Raw genomic sequence first — 21,410 nt, 5'->3', positions numbered from 1 at the left:
TGACCTAAATGACAGAGTGAAAAGAAAACACAAATATACAAAATAACATGGCAAAGGAATACACTTTTTGGCCTAAATGCAAAGCCCCATGTTGGGGGAAATCCAACACAACACACACTGAGTAACTGCTTCCTTATTTTTTAGCATGGTGGTGGCTGCATCATGGTATGGGTATGCTTGGCATCGGCAAATACTGGGGAGTTTTTTAGGATAAAAACAAATGGGATAGAGCTAAGCACAGGCAAATCCTAGAGCAAAACCTGCTTCAGTCTGCTTTGCACTGGACACTGGGAGAGGAATTCAGCTTTCAGCAGGACAATAACCTACAACACAAGACCAATTCTACACTGGAGTTGCTTACCAAGAAGACAGTGAATGTTCCTAATTGGCCAAGTTACAGCTTTGAAATACTATGGCAAGACTTGAAAATAGCGATCTAGCCATGATCCCCAACATCTTGACAGAGCTTGAAGAATTTTGAAAAGAATAATAGGAAAATATTGCACAATCCTTAGAGACTTACCCAAGAAGACTCACAGCTGTAATTACTGCCAAAGGTGTTTCTAACATATATGGACTCAGGGAGCTGAATACTTATGCAATGACTATATATATATATTTTTTAAATCTTCAACTTTGACATTACAGAGTATTATATGTAAATTGTTGACAAAAACTGACAATTAAATCAATTTTAATCCCACCTTGTAACAGAATAAAATGTGAAGAAATCCGAGGGGTCTGAAAACTTTTGCAAGGCACTGTATTTTGGGGACCATAGAGATCAGTACAGAGCTGGCGTTCCTAAAGTGGGATCATGAAATAATCAGATGCCTCCTGTCCGGTGGAACTACATATCAACTACCTGACTAAAGATAAGTAAGTAGCCTTGCACAAGCCACTTACAGATACCTGGCCACTTACAGATACCTGTACTTTATTGCCCCATCAAACTTGACAGTTGTTCATAACAGGAAATAAATGTTGCTTACCCTACAGTTAGGACATGAACCCATGAACATCCTGAGAGAGTCTGTGTGCCAAGTTCTTATTGATAAAATTATATTTTGTAGCCAATCACAGTAGCAGACTGATCCATTTCTTAAAACAACTGAGAGACACATCAGACATGTCCATGTCACATACTCACAACACGAAAATAGATTTAACGTTATACATTTTCCCTAGGAGAAGACTAAAAAGCAGTGGATAAAATGCCTGCGATGAATGAATTCCAATAATATAGTAAGCACATACTATAGTAAGTATTTGTATCTGCACAAAGCCCCCAAAGTAGACATGGATTTTTTGTTGTTGTTCTTTTTCATTTTTACGTGCACATGTAACTTTTGGTTTATGCTAATGCTTTTGGGGATCCTGGAACTCTCTGCATTACTCTGACAAGAGTGTTTCTATCTGAGTGGACTTAAATCAATTACAAAACAGGACACCATTAGCCTAAGAGTTTCAGTAGAGGCAGAGAGAGACACATCCAGAAGGAATAGTCACACAGCACTGGGATGTATGAGAAAGGATTTATTGGCAGTTCTCCTCTTTATGACAAATGGAATGAATCAGGAAGGGGATGATTTACAGACTCAAATCCAAAAGTGAGATAGATAGAAAGCTGTGCTGAACTGATGAAGAAGAAGAAGTCGTATAGAAAACAATCATCTGTGTGGAAGCAGGAGCGAGAGGGAGGATTCCAGCACGGCGCCCTCCGGAGGACATGTAAAGGCGTTGCGCTTCGGAGCGTGTTGTCAGCTCTTTTCCCTTCAGATACGAACACACTCTTGAGGACTGTCTACTGCTGTGTGTACACACTCCTGCTGTGTGTCTGTCTGGAGGATCCCCTCGCGGAGCTTGAAGATATGACCTTGTCACAATCCTTGGTGAACAGGATCCTTTTTTTGTCTTTCGTTTCCTTGTTTTTTATTTAATAAAGACTATTGCTTTTAAAAACCATGCACATCACATGAAAAAATACAACTCACAGGGAAGTGGAATGGACAGGGGGAGAGGAGAACCAGCTGCCAACACATAGGTTAGTTTACATTTCCACTGCTTCACCAACACACACAGTTTACACCCCAGCCAGTCACTGGAGTTCAGAGTCGGGGTTTACATGTGTCCGGTCGCCAACCCTAACCTTAACCCCCAACCCTATCCTCTGGTTCGACAATGCAAAGAAAATTAGTAAAGCTCAACATAGACATTTTATTATAACAAAATAGGCAGTAGACTGAGGGTTAAATATATGTTAAAATCTCAGAGTACAATTCATTATTTTGCTTTTTTGCATTGGTGTTTCGCTTCCTTCCTACTAATATTAATACATGGACTCCTGGAGTCAGTTTAAAAACAGCCATTCATTCATTCACTCTATTTCTGGTCGGGAAGTAAACCCCCCAAAAGCTTATTGACATGAATAGATGAAAACCATAATGGATTGGAGTGAATGAAGGCGGCTAATGATAGAAACAACCTTTTTGTGCCAGAGTGAAATCCACTAACCACTCACCTAGTTACCTCTGTGCAGTTCGAATAGACTAAAACAGGTATGTATGGCTACTTCAGGTGAGCAGAGACACAGTTGGTGTGCGCGGATATACAACATGTGAAAAGAATGGCTGAGTAAAGCAGTTCAGATACAAGTCTAAAGGAGAAATGAAGAACAACAAAAACAAATGTCAAAATTGTCCGAAACATGCTCTTTAAAGCTATAGCATGCTACGTTTTGCCTCATGTCATTTCCTTTGACAAACCTATACATAAAATATATATATATATATATAATTAATATTGCATCTAAATCATGTTCCTTAAATATTAAGGAATAGTACCAGAAAAATCTCCTCATATGATGCTGGTCAGGCAGAGCCTTTCCCCCTTAGCAGGAAAAACATCCAGAGACAAGGTCCAGACACCAGTCTGTGTGAGAGACAGCCCAAGAAAACCACATAGAGTGTGTGTGTGTGTGTGTGTGTGTGTGTGTGTGTGTGTGTGTGTGTGTGTGTGTGTGTGTGTGTGTGAGAGAGAAAGAGAGACAGACAGCGTTAAATAATTGTGTGTGTATGTGAGAGAGTGAGTGAAAGATGGAGAGGTGTGTGTGTAGGAGAGGGGTCCTAAGGTCTGGGCAAGAGGGCCAGCGATCACAGCAGGCCAGGTTGGTAAACATTAAACAAATAAGAAGACATGTAAAACCAGAGACGATATGAAGACCACTTAAAGAAAATAAGGGTAATCTCTTCTGTCCTCCTTTCACAACTTCTCCTTGGCAGGAACCCAGATGAAGGGTCCTGACTGCTCCTCGATGATGATTTTCACTGTGTTGTAGATCTCCTCCAGAGAGTCCCCCTGGACTATAGCTGCAGCAACACACAGAGGGGACATACATTAGACACATCACTACATCTCAGTGATAGACTAGTGTCCTGTATCGGGAGTGTACTTGTAGATTAAGCTGCCTCACGCTGCAGAAACAGGATATAGGCTCCTTATCCTATGAGCCGTTCCGGCTCGCACAAGCCAAGGCTCGAGCAAGGCTACTTACTACATCTCAAAGATACTAAATGCATACACAGAGTACACAAAACATTAGGCACAACTTCCTAATATTCAGTTGCACCACCCCATTTTGCCCTAAGACCAACCTCAATTCATCGGGGCATTGACTCTACAAGGTGTTGAAAGCGTTCCACAGGGATTCTGGCCGATGTTGACTCCAATGCTTCCCACAGTTGTGTCAAGTTGGCTGGATGTCCTTTTGGGTGGTGGACCATTCTTGATACACACGGGAAACTCTTGAGCGTAAAAAACCCAGCAGCGTTACAGTTATTGACACAAACCGGTGCGCCTGGCACCTACTACCATATCCCATTCAAAGGCACTTAAATCTTTTGTCGTGTCCATTCACCCTCTGAATGGCACACATACACAATCTATGTCTCAATCGTCTCAAGGCTTAAAAATCCTTCTTTAACCGGTCTGCTCCTCTTCATCTACACTGATTGAAGTGGATTTAACAAGTGACATCAATAAGGGATCATAACTTTCATCTGGATTCAACTGGTCAGTCTATATCATGGAAAGAGGCGTTCTTAATGTTTTGTATACTCAGTGTATATTATAGCTAGGACAGGTTTTCCTGTATTTTGCCCATTATTTAATTCAGGGATCTGCTACATCAGACACTTGTCATCATGCTGAGTGCAGAAATAGATGTAGTGTATGAAGCAGGTTGAGAGTGGACTGGTGTGGGGGGCTGGACTCACCAGTGAAGTGCTCAGTGAACTCCTGCTTCAGTTTCATGGCTCTGTCAAACATCTTCCTCCCCTGGTCCTCTGTTAGCCTCTTATTAATCTCTCTATAGGGGAGAGAGGGGTGGGGGAGAGAGAGAGAGAGAGAGAGAGAGAGAGAGAGAGAGAGAGAGAGAGAGAGAGAGAGAGAGAGAGAGAGAGAGAGAGAGAGAGAGAGAGAGAGAGAGAGAGAGAGAGAGAGAGAATGACTAAGACATTGCCCTATATACAGCAAATAGGTGACTGTGAATAAAAACACACAGAGTCTGAACTCTTAATTCCCATTGCCCCTTAATTCCCATTGCTTTGGCCTCTTAAAATGAAATGTTGAATGAAATTAACTTACAGGATATTCTCCACAGACTTGGGCTTGACAAAAATAGCGATGGGGTAGAGCATGGTCGACTGTAGTCGTTTGATGGCGTTGCCTGAAACATCCAGGATGCAATGCTTCCCCTGGACATAAAGAGAGATAGATAAGACAACTCATCACATCAAAACATAGCCGTATGCTGACACTTCCCCCTCCCCTCACCTTCTCAGCGACCTCCCGTACAGACTGGACGCTGGTTCCATAGAGGTGGTTGTTGTACTGGCCTGCCTCGATGAACTTGTGGTCCTGGATGTCTTTCTCCATCTGCTCCCTGGACATCACAAAATGGTAGTCTCTGGCATCCACCTCGTCATCCCTCTTTAGTCTGGTCGTGTCTGGAAAACCAAACAAATGTAGTTAAATTTGTTTGATACATTTAATTATCGACAACCCTTGCAAACTCGTTATCACACCGTTAGGTACAGTTGAAGTCGGAAGTTTAAATACATTTAGGGTGGAGTCATTAAAACTAGTTTTGGCAAGTCGGTTAGAACATCTACTTTGTGCATGACACAAGTAATTTTTCAAACTATTGTTTACAGACATATTATTTCACTTATAAATCACTGTTTCACAATTCTAGTGGGTCAGAAGTTTACATACACTGGTTCATCCTTGGGAGCAATTTCCAAATGCCTGAAGGTACCACGTTCATCTGTATAAACAATAGTACGCAAGTATAAACACCATGGGACCATGCAGCCGTCATACCGCTCAGGAAGGAGACGCGTTCTGTCTCCTAGAGATTAACGTACTTTGTGCGAAAAGTCCAAATCAATCCCAGAACAACAGCAAAGGACCTTGTGAAGATGCTGGAGGAAACAGGTACAAAAGTATCTATATCCACAGTAAAACGAGCCCTATATCGACATAAACTGAAAGGCCACTCAGCAAGGAAGAAGCCACTGCTCCAAAACCGCCATAAAAAAGCCAGACTACGGTTTGCAACTGCACATGGGGACAAAGATCGTACTTTTTGGAGAAATGTCCTCTGGTCTGATGAAACAAAAATAGAACTGTTTGGCCATAATGACCATCGTTATGTTTGGAGGAAAAAGGGGAAGGCTTGCAAGCCGAAGAACACCATCCCAACCGTGAAGCACGGGGGTGGCAGCATCATGCTGTGGGGGTGCTTTGCTGCAGGAGGGACTGGTGCACTTCACAAAATAGATGGCATCATGATTAAGGAAAATTATGTGGATATATTGAAGCATCATCTCAAGACATCAGTCAGGAAGTTAAAGCTTGGTCGCAAATGGGTCTTCCAAATGGACAATGACCCCAAGCATACTTCCAAAGTTGTGGCAAAAAAGTTAAGGTATTGGAGTGGCCATCACAAAGCCCTGACCTCAATCCTATAGTAAATATGTGGGCAGAACTGAAAAAGCGTGGCGAGCAAGGAGGCCAACAAACCTGACTCAGTTACCCCAGCTCTGTCAGGAGGAATGGGCCAAAATTCACCCAATTTATTGTGGGAAGCTTGTGGAAGGCTACCCGAAACGTTTGACCCAAGTTAAACAATTTAAAGGCAATGCTATCAAATTCTAATTGAGTGTATGTAAACTTCTGACCCACTGGGAATGTGATGAAAGAAATAAAAGCTGAAAGAAATAATTATCTCTACTATTATTCTGACATTTCACATTTTTAAAATAAAGTGGTGATTCTAACTGACCTAAGACAGGGACGTTTTACTAGGATTAAATGTCAGGAATTGTGAATAACTGAGTTGAAATGTATTTGGCTAAGGTGTATGTAAACTTCCGACTTCAACTGTAGAAGACAAGGGTCAACATAGGGCGGCAGGTAGCCTAGTGGTTAAGAGCATTGGGCCAGTAATCAAAAGGTTGCTGGTTCGTAACTCTGAGCCGACTAGGTGAAAAATCTGTCGATATGCCCTTGAGCAAGGTACTTAACCCTAATTGCTCCTGTAAGTTGCTCTGGATAAGAGCGTCTGCTAAATGACTAAAATGTAAATAAAAACATCAAATTGTTTTATGTAACAAAAATGTTGGTACTCACGTGGGACACAGGACCTAAATTTGTCGGGGAACTCTGAGATGAGATCATCGTTGATGCGGTCTTTCATTGGCCCCAGGATGATGACGGGCCGTGTGTAGTTCACTGGACAGACAAGAAGGATCTATTGTATCAATACTGCCCTTGTATAAGCATATAACTAACTAAGATAACAAACCAACTAAGATACTGTAACCAAGTCAGATAACTAACTCTAATGGGGCAGTGAGAGCTGAGCTATCCCGTGATTCTGCTGCTGTATGTCAGATGATAATGTAAGTGTCTTACCTTCCTGCTGTGTGACTGGCTCGTAGGACAGGACGTACTCCTCCTGGCTACCTGATAGGACAGACAGAACAGGCAGTCATGTTTAGACAGACAGTGGCGGTGCAGTAGATACTGTGATAATGGTTAGGAGTCAGACCAGCTGTTGGCATGCTGTTTGTGAGTGTGTGTATCAGTCAGTATTCTCCTAGTCCCCGTTGTAAGTGTGTGTATCAAAATGGAATTCACTTAATGACCCCCTTTGCTCCATCTGTACAGAACAACATTAAACGAGTAGCTAATGTGCATGCATGTCACAAAGCTTGTGAATATGTATGAGCAGATTTGCTTTTCTTCAAAAGTATTTAATTGCAGTAGAGAAAGCAGAACACCTGCTGTATAGTCACAACTCTCTATGTTCCTCTCACACACAAACACACTGCTAAAGCTCTACATTGTGTTCATGTCAATCCAGTAGCTGTCCTAATACAGTGGTTCTCAACCTTTTTTGGTTACTGTACCACCGAATACATTTAGCTCTGTCCGGAGTACCGCTGAAGAACCCCGCATGTGCATTTTACCAGTAAGCCTATGGTCTCATGAGTCTTCTCAAGTACTCTCTGTACTCTCTGTACCTCGGGTTGAGAACCACTGTTCTAATAAGACTTCTATTTCAACATGCATCCCTGAAGTAGCTTGGGAACCCTAACGTGTGTGATCCTCTGAGTATGCTGCTCAGACCAAACACAGAATAGATCATACAACAGAAGATGATGATGGAGACATGTAAAACAACAAATTAAAGAATACAGGCAGCCTGTCGACGGAGGGAGGGATGGAAGGAGAGGGGACACCAGGACTTACGGTAACTACTTTCACTATCGCTGGCATTAGAGGTTACATGCTCTGAAAGTATAACGAAGAGAATGTCAGCATCACAGAAACACCCCTCCCACTGATGACGTCTATTGAGTTAACGTAATACAAGGTCACAACGTGAAGGCACAGAGATACACGGGTTCACCAGGAGAGTGCAGTGCTAGGAACCTTTAGGAGATGGAGGTGTGAATATTGTACGTATTGTGCTTTCTAAAAACTATACCCTCTCAAGTTAGGTTTTGTGAAGGGCAGCATTACGGTATATCTGTGAGACCTTCCTCCTCTATCCTAAAATTAGATCACAGCAGGTCCTCCTATCAAATCACATCAAGGTGCATGCATGGCCATGTCAAGGTCATAGAGCTTTATACACCATGTTAATGTGTGTTTTCATGTTTTTCTTTACAACACTGTGGCCCTGCGGCCATTTTGGACTAAGAGATTATACCTGAAGAAATAAAGGTGAACTAAAAATACATGTTTTAAGTTATGGTTGAAACCATACTAGCACAACATTCAGGACTCCTGAAGGGTCTTAACACAGCCAAGGGTGTGGAATAGGGATTTGTTCAACAGAAAAGGTCCCCAACAAAAAGGTGATTCTGACAGTAATATGACACCTCTGTAACACACATGCGCACACGCACACGCACACACACACACACACACACACACGTTATTATAGTTTTGTGATTTTATATTCGTTGTTCTTTCTATTAGTTTTAAGAATTTAAAACTTTGGATCATCAGAGTTAAGTCTCCTGGACTACACAGGAGTCAAGACAGTCTATTATGTCCCTTACAGTATATTATTCTACAGACTGTTTTTCTCTACTGTATGTGTCTCTAAACTGGCCTATCTATGCTGGGGAAACACATACCAATGGTACTCTCTGAGGAGCCTGCTGTAACAATGCAAAAGCAGCCTACATGATCCAACCGACGAATCACCATTGATTTGGTGACATCATCACACTATATGACTCAGTTTGCTGGTGATAATGTAATGCTGACTACAGTGTAAATGCTGATCACAGTGTACAGAGGCTGATGTCAAGACAATCTGTTAGAAATATGAGTGTTGGGTAGTGTTACATGGATGCAATGTGTGTTTAGAGAGTACTGTTTGTGCTTTGAACGGAATAGATAATAAGCACAGTGTTGTATATATTTTTATGTAGTCAAACTAGGCCGACTATCAAAACGTTAGAGGCTGGATGACTATGAGAGAGGTTTTGATGACAATGCATTGGATGTCATAGTCAAGGCTTAAATTACAATATTATATGACTGTGGGAGCCATGGATGAGCTTCAGATGGTTGTGTGACAGTGAAATCCTTGTGTGACTTACTTAGTCCTTTGTCGTCAGGGACCTGTGAAGCAGTCGTCAGAGAGCAAACCAACAGGAGACACAACCACAAGAGAGATATTCATTACTGGAACACAACACGCTGTTCAACCGTCATGCACGACCGCAGCGCTGCACTGAACTCAAATGGTCAAGCTGACCAACTGATAAACCAATGAGCAATGCTCAAAGCTACTGGAAATGCAGGCCAGATCCATAGAGGACTCCTTATATAAAAGTATTGTTTAGATTGAGCTAATATTAGTTAGAACTATGGGTCCAGATCCCTTCTTGGTGGTTAGGAAAAACTTCTGGCCCTAGTTATTAAAGCCCAATGCTTTACCTTGATACTAGGGTTATCCGCTGCAGCGCTAGTGGTTGTGTCTGGCGGTACCTGTACGGTCCTGTGCATGAGGCTGCCCTGACCTACTGTTCTAGCGACCGCCCGTGAACGGCTCTTTAACGGTGTACTTACGGTCGACATCACTTGTTTCCTGCTCGCTGTGCTCCTTGCTCTTGTTGTAGAAAGGGAACTTTCGGGAAAATAGGTTCTTTTTACGCTTGTCATTGAATGACTGTCGGGGAAGAGAGGGAGGGATGGAGGTAGGGGGTAAAACAAAAAAGGGAGGGATGGAGGTGTCTAATATTGGTGTGAACAAAACAAACCCAGGACAGTTACCCACAACCCCCCGAGCTGGACTCGGCAGCCATCTTGATTTAAGCACACACAATGAACTACAACAGATTAAAAGTGTTTTACACCAAGATGGCTACCGAGTCAGCTCAGTAAATGAAATGGAATTATCAGACATCTGACCAAATAAATTACACATTTATGAAAAGACATCCCAAAGCCAAGCTGAATTAAAGCAGAGCAGCAAGAAGGATTTAAATGAGAACGGTTCAAAGCCCAATGCTTTAAACACTAGCATGCAAAGGAGTACAGAAGGAAAGGAAGTATCATGCTCCTTGTATAATGCTACTTTTTGCGTAATACACTTTTTTAGACACTGATTTATGAAAACAAGACCCCTTACTCCATCACCATAACGGATCAATTACTTCAGCGCCATGATTCTGATAGATTTAAGCTACTGATCAAAGCACAAAAAAGCAAGGATAACAAATATTTGTGGAAGGTGAGGTTGTATTTGTATTCATGGAAAGTAGAGATAGGTGGTTGGTGAGGGTAGGTAGTGGAAGCATCAATGGCAAACGTATATCAGTCCTTTGGTTTGTTCACTCACTGCCGTGTACAGGTCATGCATTGGTCTGGCTGCCATGTAAGAACAGGAAAATTGTAGGGGTGGGAGGGCCAAGAGACCAGAGGTGACAGAATGGAGTGCTCGGGTTGGGATGTAGGGGTTGAGCATAGCCTGAAGGTAAGAAGGTGTAGTTCCCCTTGCTGCTCCGTAGGCAAGCACCAGGGTCTTGAAGATGATGCGAGCTTCGACTAGAAGCCAGTGGAGCGTGTGGAGGGGTGACATGGGAGACATGACACCCCAAAATATTATTATAAATAAAGTAGTCAAAAGTGTATTATTTGGTCCATATTTATAGCACGCATTGACTACATCAAGCTTGTGACTCTACAAACTTGTTGGATGCATTTGCAGTTCATTTTGGTTGTGTTTCAGATTTTTTGTGCCCAATGGCAAATCAAATCAAATCTTATTTGTCACATGCACCAAATACAACAAGTGTAGACCTTACTGTGAAATGCTTACTTACAAGCCCTTAACCAACAATGTATGTCATTTTGGAGTCACTTTTATTGTAAATAAGAATAGAATATGTTTCTAAACACGCCTACATCAACGTGGATGTTCCCATAATTACGGATAATCCTGAATGAATTGTGAGAAAGTTACAAAGGGTCAAAGATCATACCCCCAAGACATGCTAACCTCTCACAATTACCGATAACAGGGGAGGTTAGCATGTCTTGGGGGTATGATCTTTGACCTCAGTAACTTTCATTAATCATTCTGGATGATCCATAATCATGGTAGCATCCACATGGTAGCATCCACATTCATGTAGATCATGTATAGGGGTATCAATAATTTTGACCCCGAACCTTTGAGAAAAAATATATATTACTTGTTAAACAAAATCTCTTTTAGTATAAAATGATATAATTTCCCCATTTTTTTTGCATACAATATAGCTCAGTATTTGAATTGTTTATTTAGGGTATTTTCGTTCACACAATCATTATTGCTAATCTTTATAAAGGGTGTCAATACATTTGCTGTATATACAGTGGGGAGAACAAGTAATTGATACACTGCCGATTTTGCAGGTTTTCCTACTTACAAAGCATGTAGAGGTCTGTAATTTTGATCATAGGTACACTTCAACTGTGGGAGACGGAATCTAAAACAAAAATCCAGAAAATCACATTGTATGATTTTTAAGTAATTCATTTGCATTTTATTGCATGACATAAGTATCACCTACCAACCAGTAAGAATTCCGTCTCTCACAGACCTGTTAGTTTTTCTTTAAGAAGCCCTCCTGTTCTCCACTCATTACCTGTATTAACTGCACCTGTTTGAACTCGTTACCTGTATAAAAGACACCTGTCCACACACTCAATCAAACAGACTCCAACCTCTCCACAATGGCCAAGACCAGAGAGCTGTGTAAGGATATCAGGGATAAAAAAAAGGCTGGGATGGGCTACAGGACAATAGGCAAGCAGCTTGGTGAGAAGGCAACAACTGTTGGCGCAATTATTAGAAAATGGAAGAAGTTCAAGATGATGGTCAATCACCCTCGGTCTGGGGCTCCATGCAAGATCTCACCTCGTGGGGCATCAATGATAATGAGGAAGGTGAGGGATCAGCCCAGAACTACACGGCAGGACCTGGTCAATGACCTGAAGAGAGCTAGGACCACAGTCTCAAAGAAAACCATTAGTAACACACTACGCCGTCATGGATTCAAATCCTGCAGCGCACGCAAGGTCCCCCTGCTCAAGCCAGCGCATGTCCAGGCCCATCTGAAGTTTGCCAATGACCATCTGGATGATCCAGAGGAGGAATGGGAGAAGGTCATGTGGTCTGATGAGACAAAAATAGAGCTTTTTGTCTAAACTCCACTCGCCGTGTTTGGAGGAAGAAGAAGGATGAGTACAACCCCAAGAACACCATCCCAACCGTGAAGCATGGAGATGGAGGTGGAAACATCATTCTTTGGGGATGCTTTTCTGCAAAGGGGACAGGATGACTGCACCGTATTGAGGGGAGGATGGATGGGGCCATGTATCGCGAGATCTTGGCCAACAACCTCCTTCTCTCAGTAAGAGCATTGAAGATGGGTCGTGGCTGGGTCTTCCAGCATGACAACGACCCGAAACACACAGCCAGGGCAACTAAGGAGTGGCTCCATCTCAAGGTCCTGGAGTGGCCTAGCCAGTCTCCAGACCTGAACCCAATAGAAAATCTTTGGAGGGAGCTGAAAGTCCGTATTGCCCAGCGACAGCCCCGAAACTTGAAGAATCTGGAGAAGGTCTGTATGGAGGAGTGGGCCAAAATCCCTGCTGCGATGTGTGCAAACCTGGTCAAGACCTACAGGAAACGTATGATCTCTGTAATTGCAAACAAAGGTTTCTGTACCAAATATTAACTTCTGCTTTTCTGATGTATCAAATACTTATGTCATGCAATAAAATGCATATTAATTACTTAAAAATCATACAATGTGATTTTCTGGATTTTTGTTTTAGATCACGTCTCTCACAGTTGAAGTGTACCTATGATAAAAATTACAGACCTCTACATGCTTTGTAAGTAGGAAAACCAGCAAAATCTGCAGTGTATCAAATACTTGTTCTCCCCACTGCAGCTGTAGCCTACCATTGCCATTGATATGACCATTAGTGACTTTGCCACCTGAAAGGTAAACCAACATCAGGCAAATATAGCGGATTCAGCACCAATGTTCCCTTCAATTTTTTTCACCCCTGACCAAATTTCAGGTCTGCTGAGCGCAAACTTGAACATTGTGAAAATTCTGTTCAACTTCCAGCGTGCATTCACAGTGAAATTTGCGCACGTTTTCAAGGACACACCTAAAATATTTCCACCCCTCCCACCTCAGCGCAAGCGAGCTAATATTAGACAGGCAAATTGCCGAACCTGGCGTAACGGCTGGAAAATGCCAGTGCACAGGTTTGTACATGGCGAAAGTGCAAACTAACCTGGGTTTGACACTTGCGCCTCCTTAGCGCCAGCTGAATATAGAGCTATCAGAGTAGGAGTGTTGATCTAGGATCAGTTGAGCTTTTTAGATCACAATGAATAGGAGGAGAAATCTGATCCTTGACAAGCAGTTCTACTCTGAGACACTTTGTGAATTTGGGCACTGATCAGATCTGGATAGAATCTGTGCATGTGGCTGTAACCCACCACTGTGTCAACGCAGCACAGTTCTCCTCTGGGAGATTCACTGAGTTAGGTGGGAAATGTTTTGATGAGTAACAAAAGTGTTGTGGCTAGGAGAACTAGACAGTGGTCACAGTAGACAGTAGCCTCAGACTCTTACACACAGACAGTCAGATATTAGTATAGTAAACAGTACATTCATTTTGGTCATGTGGATAGAAAATAATAAATAACAGCTTCACAATATAATTATGGGTAGAACGCTGACTTGAAATCTGTGTGTATCTCAAGTGTAGTATTCTGCTCTAAAATATTAAAAACATTTTTTTTTTTTTTGCATCCATATAAAATAAAGCCATATTTCACTGTATTGTTTTGAGAGGTCAGTGTTCTTTCTGATGATAGTGAGTGTGCACTTAACTGTGACTCGACTGGTTTCTGAGCAGGTAACACATGAATTAGCTCTCTATCAGGAAGGAATGGAGCTATCATTATGCTTCTCTGAACAAGTCATACTAATGACATGATGTGAAGACCTGGGATAATATTAGATGATGGGATGAAGTTTGTAATGATGTGAGATTTAGTTTTAGGGCCATATTTACTGAGGTGTTTATGGATTTTAACAAACCTTAAACTAATTTTAAAATGTTTCGAAACCTAACTATCCTGAAGAGTATGTTATTGTTGTGATGGAGTGAGAGGGTGGGTGTGTGATGGCCGGTACATTCCTGCTCGTTGGCTACATCTGCTGGCCGGGATAGAGGGTGGCCCGGAGGGGTAAGAGCCTAATTACACACACCTGAATATAATTAGTTTGGAGGTTGGGTGGTGGCTGTTTTAACCTGGCTCTGGCCAGATCTGTTTTTGTCTCTGGAGCAGCAAGAGCTGACATGCTGAGCCCACCAACGCTGAAAGGGATATCGAACCCAACGGGACAAGAACCTACTGGACGTTCCTTGGCCGTAGACCTGACCCCAGTAAGGACAAGCCTGTTGGATTTCTGTTTTCTTTTGTTTGATACGCCGGTAAACAGCTTAGCTGTCCGGTAGCAGAGGGGGACCAGAAGAACTGTGTAGAAAGGCTCAAAGAGGAGCTAGGTTTTTGGTTGGGTTTTATTGTTACCCAGCACTGTGGCGCATTCTGTTTCTTTTCCTGAATAAAAGTCCTGGGTCATTTCCCTGGAGAAAATTTCATCTTGGTCTAACCTTGTGTTACTTCACACTCGTCACTTGTGGGCCAGCCCGGCCCCCCCTGACCGCTATATTGTAAGCAATATTTCCATAACAGCACTGATACTGTAACAGAGATCCACTCACCCCTTTGTCTTGAGACCGGGCATTGAATTTGACAGTCTTTAACCGCTCTCTCTCTTTTTTCTCTACCCTGCAGGAGAAAAGAGAGAAGAGAGAGAAAGAGAGGGGGTGAAAATAGGAGCGAGGGCAGAACCCATGGGTCACTGATGAAACATTTAGCATAATCGTGCCTTGAAACAAGCCGGCTATTTTTTTGCTGGGAAATTGCGTGTGTGTGTGAAGACTCAGTTCCATCTCTATAGTAACTACCACAGTACTCTGCTGAGATTGACGAGTAGAGAGGAAAGTGGTGATTCAGTCATCAGAAGGATGAAAACAGTTGCCTTGAGGGAAAACTTTTTAATTTCCCTCTAATAAAGTGAGCCTTGGAAGCAACATTACAACACAGAGCCTGAAGATACGTTTTATCTACCAGTAATTAAGTCCCTGCTACATTTTAATTTAAATGAGACCCCGAAGGAAATATTTTCAGACTCCAAATCGCACTTAAGAATTATTAGAAAACAATGCTTTTTTTTTTTGCACTGCCTTTTCTTTGTATTAAATCCTACAAAGCAATTCTACAGAGCTCTATCAAGCTTTAGTTTAGAATGTAAATAATTTCTCTCCTATTTTTCTTCCTTTCCTTTATAATGAGGACATCACAGGAGAATATAGCAATGGCTTGGAGAGCAGGAAGAGTAAAAGAACTCCGAGCTCCAGATAAGAGAAGCTAACAGTCTTCTGCTCTGCATCAACAGCTAGGGCAGTACAGCTTTCCTTTTAAGCCTTCAGTTGGGTGAACAGTTGCCACAAGCTACTCTTCAAAGCATGGCTGTTCAATGGCTGCCATGCTTTGAAAATATTTATTTACAGGCTATATTCATCTTCATTTAAGTGTCAGAAACAGTTAGACATTGCCATGCTCAAGATAAATAGGTTCACACTGCAACCATATCGTGTAATTCTACAATCCTGGTGGCCGATCCGCACAATGACTCATGCTTTGACATGATAGACTCCTACTCTCATGTCATACAACTTTCTACAAAACACCCTGCTACTGCTGCCATCATCATATCCAGCTTCCAAGGTGACAGACGAAACAGAGTCAGGTGAGAAGTCAATTATCATCTGTCCATCACCCCTCTGCTGGGTGAGAGAGCGACGGAGGGAGGAAATAGAGGTGAAGCTCGACTCTGTGAGACTGAAGTATAAAATGAAACCGCTGATTTAACACAGGAAGTGTAAGGCTAATGGGTGTGTTTGTTTCAACTGCAACCTTTATTTCACTGAAAGACTGTCATACCACACCTCAGTACAATCCTTGGCTAAACAAAAAGATTGTGGTTGTATGTTGTAGGCATACTCTCTGCCCCCACGGTGCCCTTATGGTGCATTGCCAGTCGCATTGGCATCAGCAGTGGTACCACGCTGTGTCCAGGGATAAGACCAGCACTGGGCTGTGCCGACGCGCATACACTGAGCATGCAATGGTGTTTTAAAACTGAATTCCCCAAACTGCTGAGTCTAGTGAGTAAGAGGGCTTATTTAATGTCATGCCATGCTACCTGACAAGATGCCTACTAATTCAAACTTTTTTTGGCCAATCTCCTAAAATAAGATTTAAGTTTGAGACTGAAGTCTAGTGTTGATCAGGGACGGGCATGTCGCCCATCCCTGAATCTGTGCCTGTAGGCAGCTTCTAACCTGAGCCACCTTGACCCCTCACCTCCTCCTGCTGGGGATGACTCCGACCTCATCTCCCTCTCCTTCGTGGGTCACCTGCCTCGCCTGCCACCACTCGTCATCGGAGGCGTTCATCACGTGAAGGATGTCTCCGAAGTGAAAGTTAAGCCCCTGGCTGGGCATCCCAGAGTCCTTTGTCCTGTTATAGTCAAACAGAGCCCTGGAGGAGGAGAATCAACATTACATCATCAAACAGCGCCCTGCAGATAAACAACAACTACAACAATAGATGAGGGTGGAACTGAGTCGTTTGTCTTGGCATAGTCAAATCGACCCTGCGGAGAGAGAAACAACATGACACATTCAATGATACTATATATCCTTCAGTAAAAATACATTTTTAGAGAGCTGTTAGTCAAGGAGGAGCCTTGTGTGAAAGACAAGGATTGCATGAAGCCTTATAAGAAACTGTGTCTGCATCATGTGAGTGGAGGTATTCTTTATATAAAATACACAACACAACACATAGGGAAGGGAAGGCAAAGACCATGATTTTACACCCTAGATTGAGTGATGATTTTCATTCGGGTCCCCATTAGAAGTAGCAGCTATTCTTCCTGGGATCCAAACAAAACATAGAACATGACAAAATACAGAACACTAATGGACAGGAAACAGCAACACAAATTTAAACTAAGAGCACTAATACTAAAGAACAATACGACTATTTAAAATAAAGAAAAATAACATGAAAATACTAAGAATAATACGTAGAGTGTGTGTTTGTATGTGTTCACAGTCCATGCTGTTCTTTGTGGTGTTGTTTGATCTTTTTTTTAAACAGATTTTATTGCTTGCCTGAATTACCTGAGGTGGAAGAGAATTCCATGTAGTCATTGCTCTATACAGTACTGTGGGTCTCCCAGCCTCTGTTCTGGACTTGGGGACTGTGAAAAGACCCCTGATTGTGTGTCTTGTGGGGTATGTATGGGCTTTTCAGCTGTGTGGTAGCCCTTTCCTGCAGTCAAATGACCAAATCGCCTTCTAGTGGCCTCATGGGTGGAATGTTATGTTTTTCATAATTAATAAACATTACAAAAAACCTGCTGAAAATCCGGTGTTTCTATGTCAAACGGTTTTGTTGATTTCAGTCTTCTGTGATGTATCTGAAGTGTAATATTGGAATGCAATCTCCAAATTGAATACATTTCAAGTCTATATCTGACATGGTACAGGTGTCTTCTTTTTTTAAAGCCCATAACTGTGAGTGAGGTGTACACTTTTGTTTCAAAGTAGATTTGTTTAAGACTACCAAGAAACACACACTGTGTGTCCCTGATTTAGCTGACTGCAGTAAAAGGTTAACTGGTTGAACAGACAATTCGGTACTTTCAGCACATCAATACTTCTTACAAAGACCAGCAATGATGCAGTCAATCTCTCCTCCATTCTGAACCAGGAGAGACTGACATGCATGTTATTGTTCTGGGCGAGCTGCATCCTTTCTATATCCTTTTTTGCCACACCTGACCATACAACCGGGCAATATTCAAGATGTGACAAAAACAGAGCTTGCAGGACTTGTTTGGTTACATGTGATGTTAAAAAAGCAGAGCATCTCTTTATCACAGAAAAACCTCTCCCCATCTTTACAACAATAGAATTAATATTCTTTGACCATGAAAGTTTACAATCTAATATAACACCAAGAACTTTAGTCTCTTCTACTTGCCACATTATTCATTACCAGATTCCAGTGGCAAACTGTGACTATTGGACCTAGGCATTCAGTTGGGGAAAACATTTCCAATACGTCATATCAAATTCAAAAATCAAGAAAATAGAAACAGAGCATCACTTAATACGCCCTATATTATATGGCGTAGTCGGACCATTCTAGTGCAGGAGAAGCAATGCTTTTTGATGACAAAAACCAAACAGGCCTGAGCTGTGCTTCAGAGACATCACACGGAAAGTCAGAGTTGACACATCAACAGTAGCGGTGCGTTTAAATCACAGGGGAACAAGCCAGGACAAAAAGCCATATTACAACTTATGTTGTGATAATTGCGTTGGTTAGGCTATTCTATAACCCGTTAGAAATGCATTCATACGCCACCATGATATATAGGCTAAGGTCGAAAAGCCATACATCGATTCACAGAAACGGTTCCAAAAGACATCAGTCACACTCACACAGTGACGGAATAAATTCAACCACACATAGGCCTAACTATTGATTCAGGACCATGGACAGTTACTGCGAGTCAGAGCAAAGAAAACAGGTGCGCTGCCTCCACTATTTCAGCATCATGCTGAAAGAGAGTGCCGATAGAAACAGCAGTAACACACAGCATCAAATAATGTTCAAGAATAAGCAGTCCATTCACTAGAAAATAATAAGCCAGTAGTCCCCAATACAAAAACACAACCATTTAGAAATTCCAACAAAAAATGAACAAGCCAGCTATTGCTTCCCATTTCAAACATATTTTATCACGTTCAGCATACAAAATAACCGGTGGTCTAAAGTTCAAATGCAACAATGTTTCACTCGCATTATATCAAAGAGATGAATAGCAACAGCAAGCAAACCACAATTTTAAAAAACAGTGCCACTCACCAGATGATGGTAATTTGAAAACCAAGTCCCTCCTCCAGTCCTTCTTTATGAAATGGGCAATGACAGGGTCATGAAGTTTGTCCTTTGATTTTATATTAGAGAGAAGTACTTTCTCAATTGAGATTAAAGCCAAGGCTGACAGTCGGGTCTGTCCGGTGGTTTTCCTGGAGTAAGTCTTGATCTGTTTCAGGGCGGAGAATGTCCTTTCAATTGAGGCAGTGGACAGGGGGATGGTCAAGACCAGACAGGTAAGCAGATACAGTTGGTACACACTCTCATTAAGCCTCTTCTGCCGGTGAAAGTGGAGGTCCTACCCTCGAAGTCAGACATGGAGTACATCACTGTGAGTTCCGTTTTGAGCCGCGCCAGATCAAAGTTGGGCCCATAGCTTTCCTCGAGACTTGAGAACGCAGTATTTTATCGTTGTGAGAAAGAGTCTCTGTGTGCTTCTGCTCGTTAAGCTGAAGGTCTACTCTTGTGTCCCCAAATGTTTTTGAACTCACCGTAGCTCGCAGGTGTGAAGTTAAGTCTTGGTGGCGCAGAGCTGACTTCGTAAAACTGTCTAGGTCTCTTTGAAACTAGTACTGGCCCAGGTTGATGTCTTATCGGTGCTGAAGAGTAGCCAATCCCAGTAGTAGGTCTACAGCTGTGGTCACCAACCTTTTCTGAGTCAAGATCACTTTGAGTCAAAATGGAAACCGAGATCTACCGCTCAGATTTTTAAACATGACTTAAACACAAGCCTATGCAACATTAAACAATTAAAAACAGTTCTGTAGAAATAAGGTTTGTGCAGTAGGCTATAGGCCCAATGCATTATCACTGCATATTGGCTATGCTCGAATTGCCCTGCCAATGTTGTTCTTCTCAGACCATTTAGAAATTATATTTAAAACATGTAGGTATATGATAACACTGCTAATAGAAGATTTGTTGTATTACTCGTGAGGCACAGCTGAGTGAGCATAATAATTAGTTTTTAATCTTATTAATCTTATGGTCAGTCTGAGGGGAGGGAGGGAGCAGCAGTGAGGCTGCCTCTCACCCGACTCACCGTCCCTCCACTCTCCTTCCCACCTCTGAGAAAAGGGGACACAGTCTTCCAGCTGATGGCGAAACTCAAGTCGTACTGCATTATTTCTGCCTCATACACCAATTCATGTTGTTACTCCTATGACCAGCCAGAGAAAGTTAAATATACCACAATATTAAAAAAAGACACAAGCCGCTGTTGTTTATCGGAACACTTTGCTATACTAATTCATTGCAGCTGCAGTGCTGGTTGTAGCGTGAGTGGAAGTAGGGAAAACGCCAACTTTATGGCTTATAAAAGTGTTGACAGTGCTAAATAACAGCTTAAACATGAACTTGCTAAAAAAATGAACAGCTCTTTGCTGTATTCGTTGAGTCTTTAGTCATGGTTTTAAACGTTTTGAAAAATCTCACAGTATCAACAATGCTGTGTGTTCGTGGCTTCTTTTAACAGTCTATGGCTCGAGGGCACTGTGCTAACACAATTATCTGAGCAATCTGATTGGCTAGCGGTAGGCCTATAGGTGCACTTGAAATGCTCTCTGGGCCTGCCGTGTAGGCGGAGTTCTAACTTCAGGCACATGAAATTGGTAAAAAACAGTTTGCCTTCCCGACAAAAGGCTGCTGAATAAAGTGCACCTACCGCCAACAGCACGAAACAAAAATGGGGATGGTGTTCTTGGGGTCATAGGCAGCATTCCTCCTCCTCTAAACACGGCGAGTTGAGTTAATGCAAAGAGCTCCATTTTGGTCTCATCTGACCACAACACTTTCACCCAGTTCTCCTCTGAATCATTAAAATGTTCATTGGAAAACTTCAGACGGGCATGTATATGTGCTTTCTTGAGCAGGGGGACCTTGTGGGCGCTGCAGGATTTCAGTCCTTCACGGTGTAGTGTGTTACCAATTGTTTTCTTGGTGACTATGGTCCCAGCTGCCTTGAGATCATTGACAAGATCCTCCCGTGTAGTTCTGGGCTGATTCCTCACTGTTCTCATGATCATTGCAACTCCACAAGGTGAGATCTTGCATGGAGCCCCAGGCCGAGGGAGATTGACAGTTATTTTGTGTTTCTTCCATTTGCGAATAATCACATCAACTGTTGTCACCTTCTCACCAAGCTGCTTGGCGATGGACTTGTAGCCCATTCCAGCCTTGTGTAGGTCTACAATCTTGTCCCTGACATCCTTGGAGAGCT

At 42.3% G+C, this 21,410-nt stretch overlaps 1 protein-coding gene across 1 annotated transcript in view; it reads right to left on the bottom strand.

Annotated features, from left to right (window-relative positions):
- Positions 1–3,261: 3,261 nt before the first annotated feature.
- The window catches only part of LOC311149256 (disks large homolog 1-like), a gene marked incomplete at both ends in the record, with an annotated part of 38,406 nt that continues 20,257 nt past the window's right edge, over positions 3,262–21,410 (bottom strand). Inside the window, 9 exons of the mRNA XM_084186361.1 lie at positions 3,262–3,368; positions 4,275–4,366; positions 4,645–4,754; positions 4,834–5,006; positions 6,694–6,795; positions 6,979–7,025; positions 9,654–9,757; positions 14,893–14,959; positions 16,601–16,777. Of these exons, the coding sequence (XP_084042487.1) occupies positions 3,262–3,368; positions 4,275–4,366; positions 4,645–4,754; positions 4,834–5,006; positions 6,694–6,795; positions 6,979–7,025; positions 9,654–9,757; positions 14,893–14,959; positions 16,601–16,777 (979 nt within the window). The remainder of the gene's footprint in view (positions 3,369–4,274; positions 4,367–4,644; positions 4,755–4,833; positions 5,007–6,693; positions 6,796–6,978; positions 7,026–9,653; positions 9,758–14,892; positions 14,960–16,600; positions 16,778–21,410) is intronic.

This window comes from Coregonus lavaretus (genome assembly GCF_964263955.1).
Source record: "Coregonus lavaretus genome assembly, chromosome: 21".
NCBI lineage: Eukaryota > Metazoa > Chordata > Actinopteri > Salmoniformes > Salmonidae > Coregonus > Coregonus lavaretus.
This window is presented reverse-complemented; position numbering and strand designations above follow the sequence as displayed.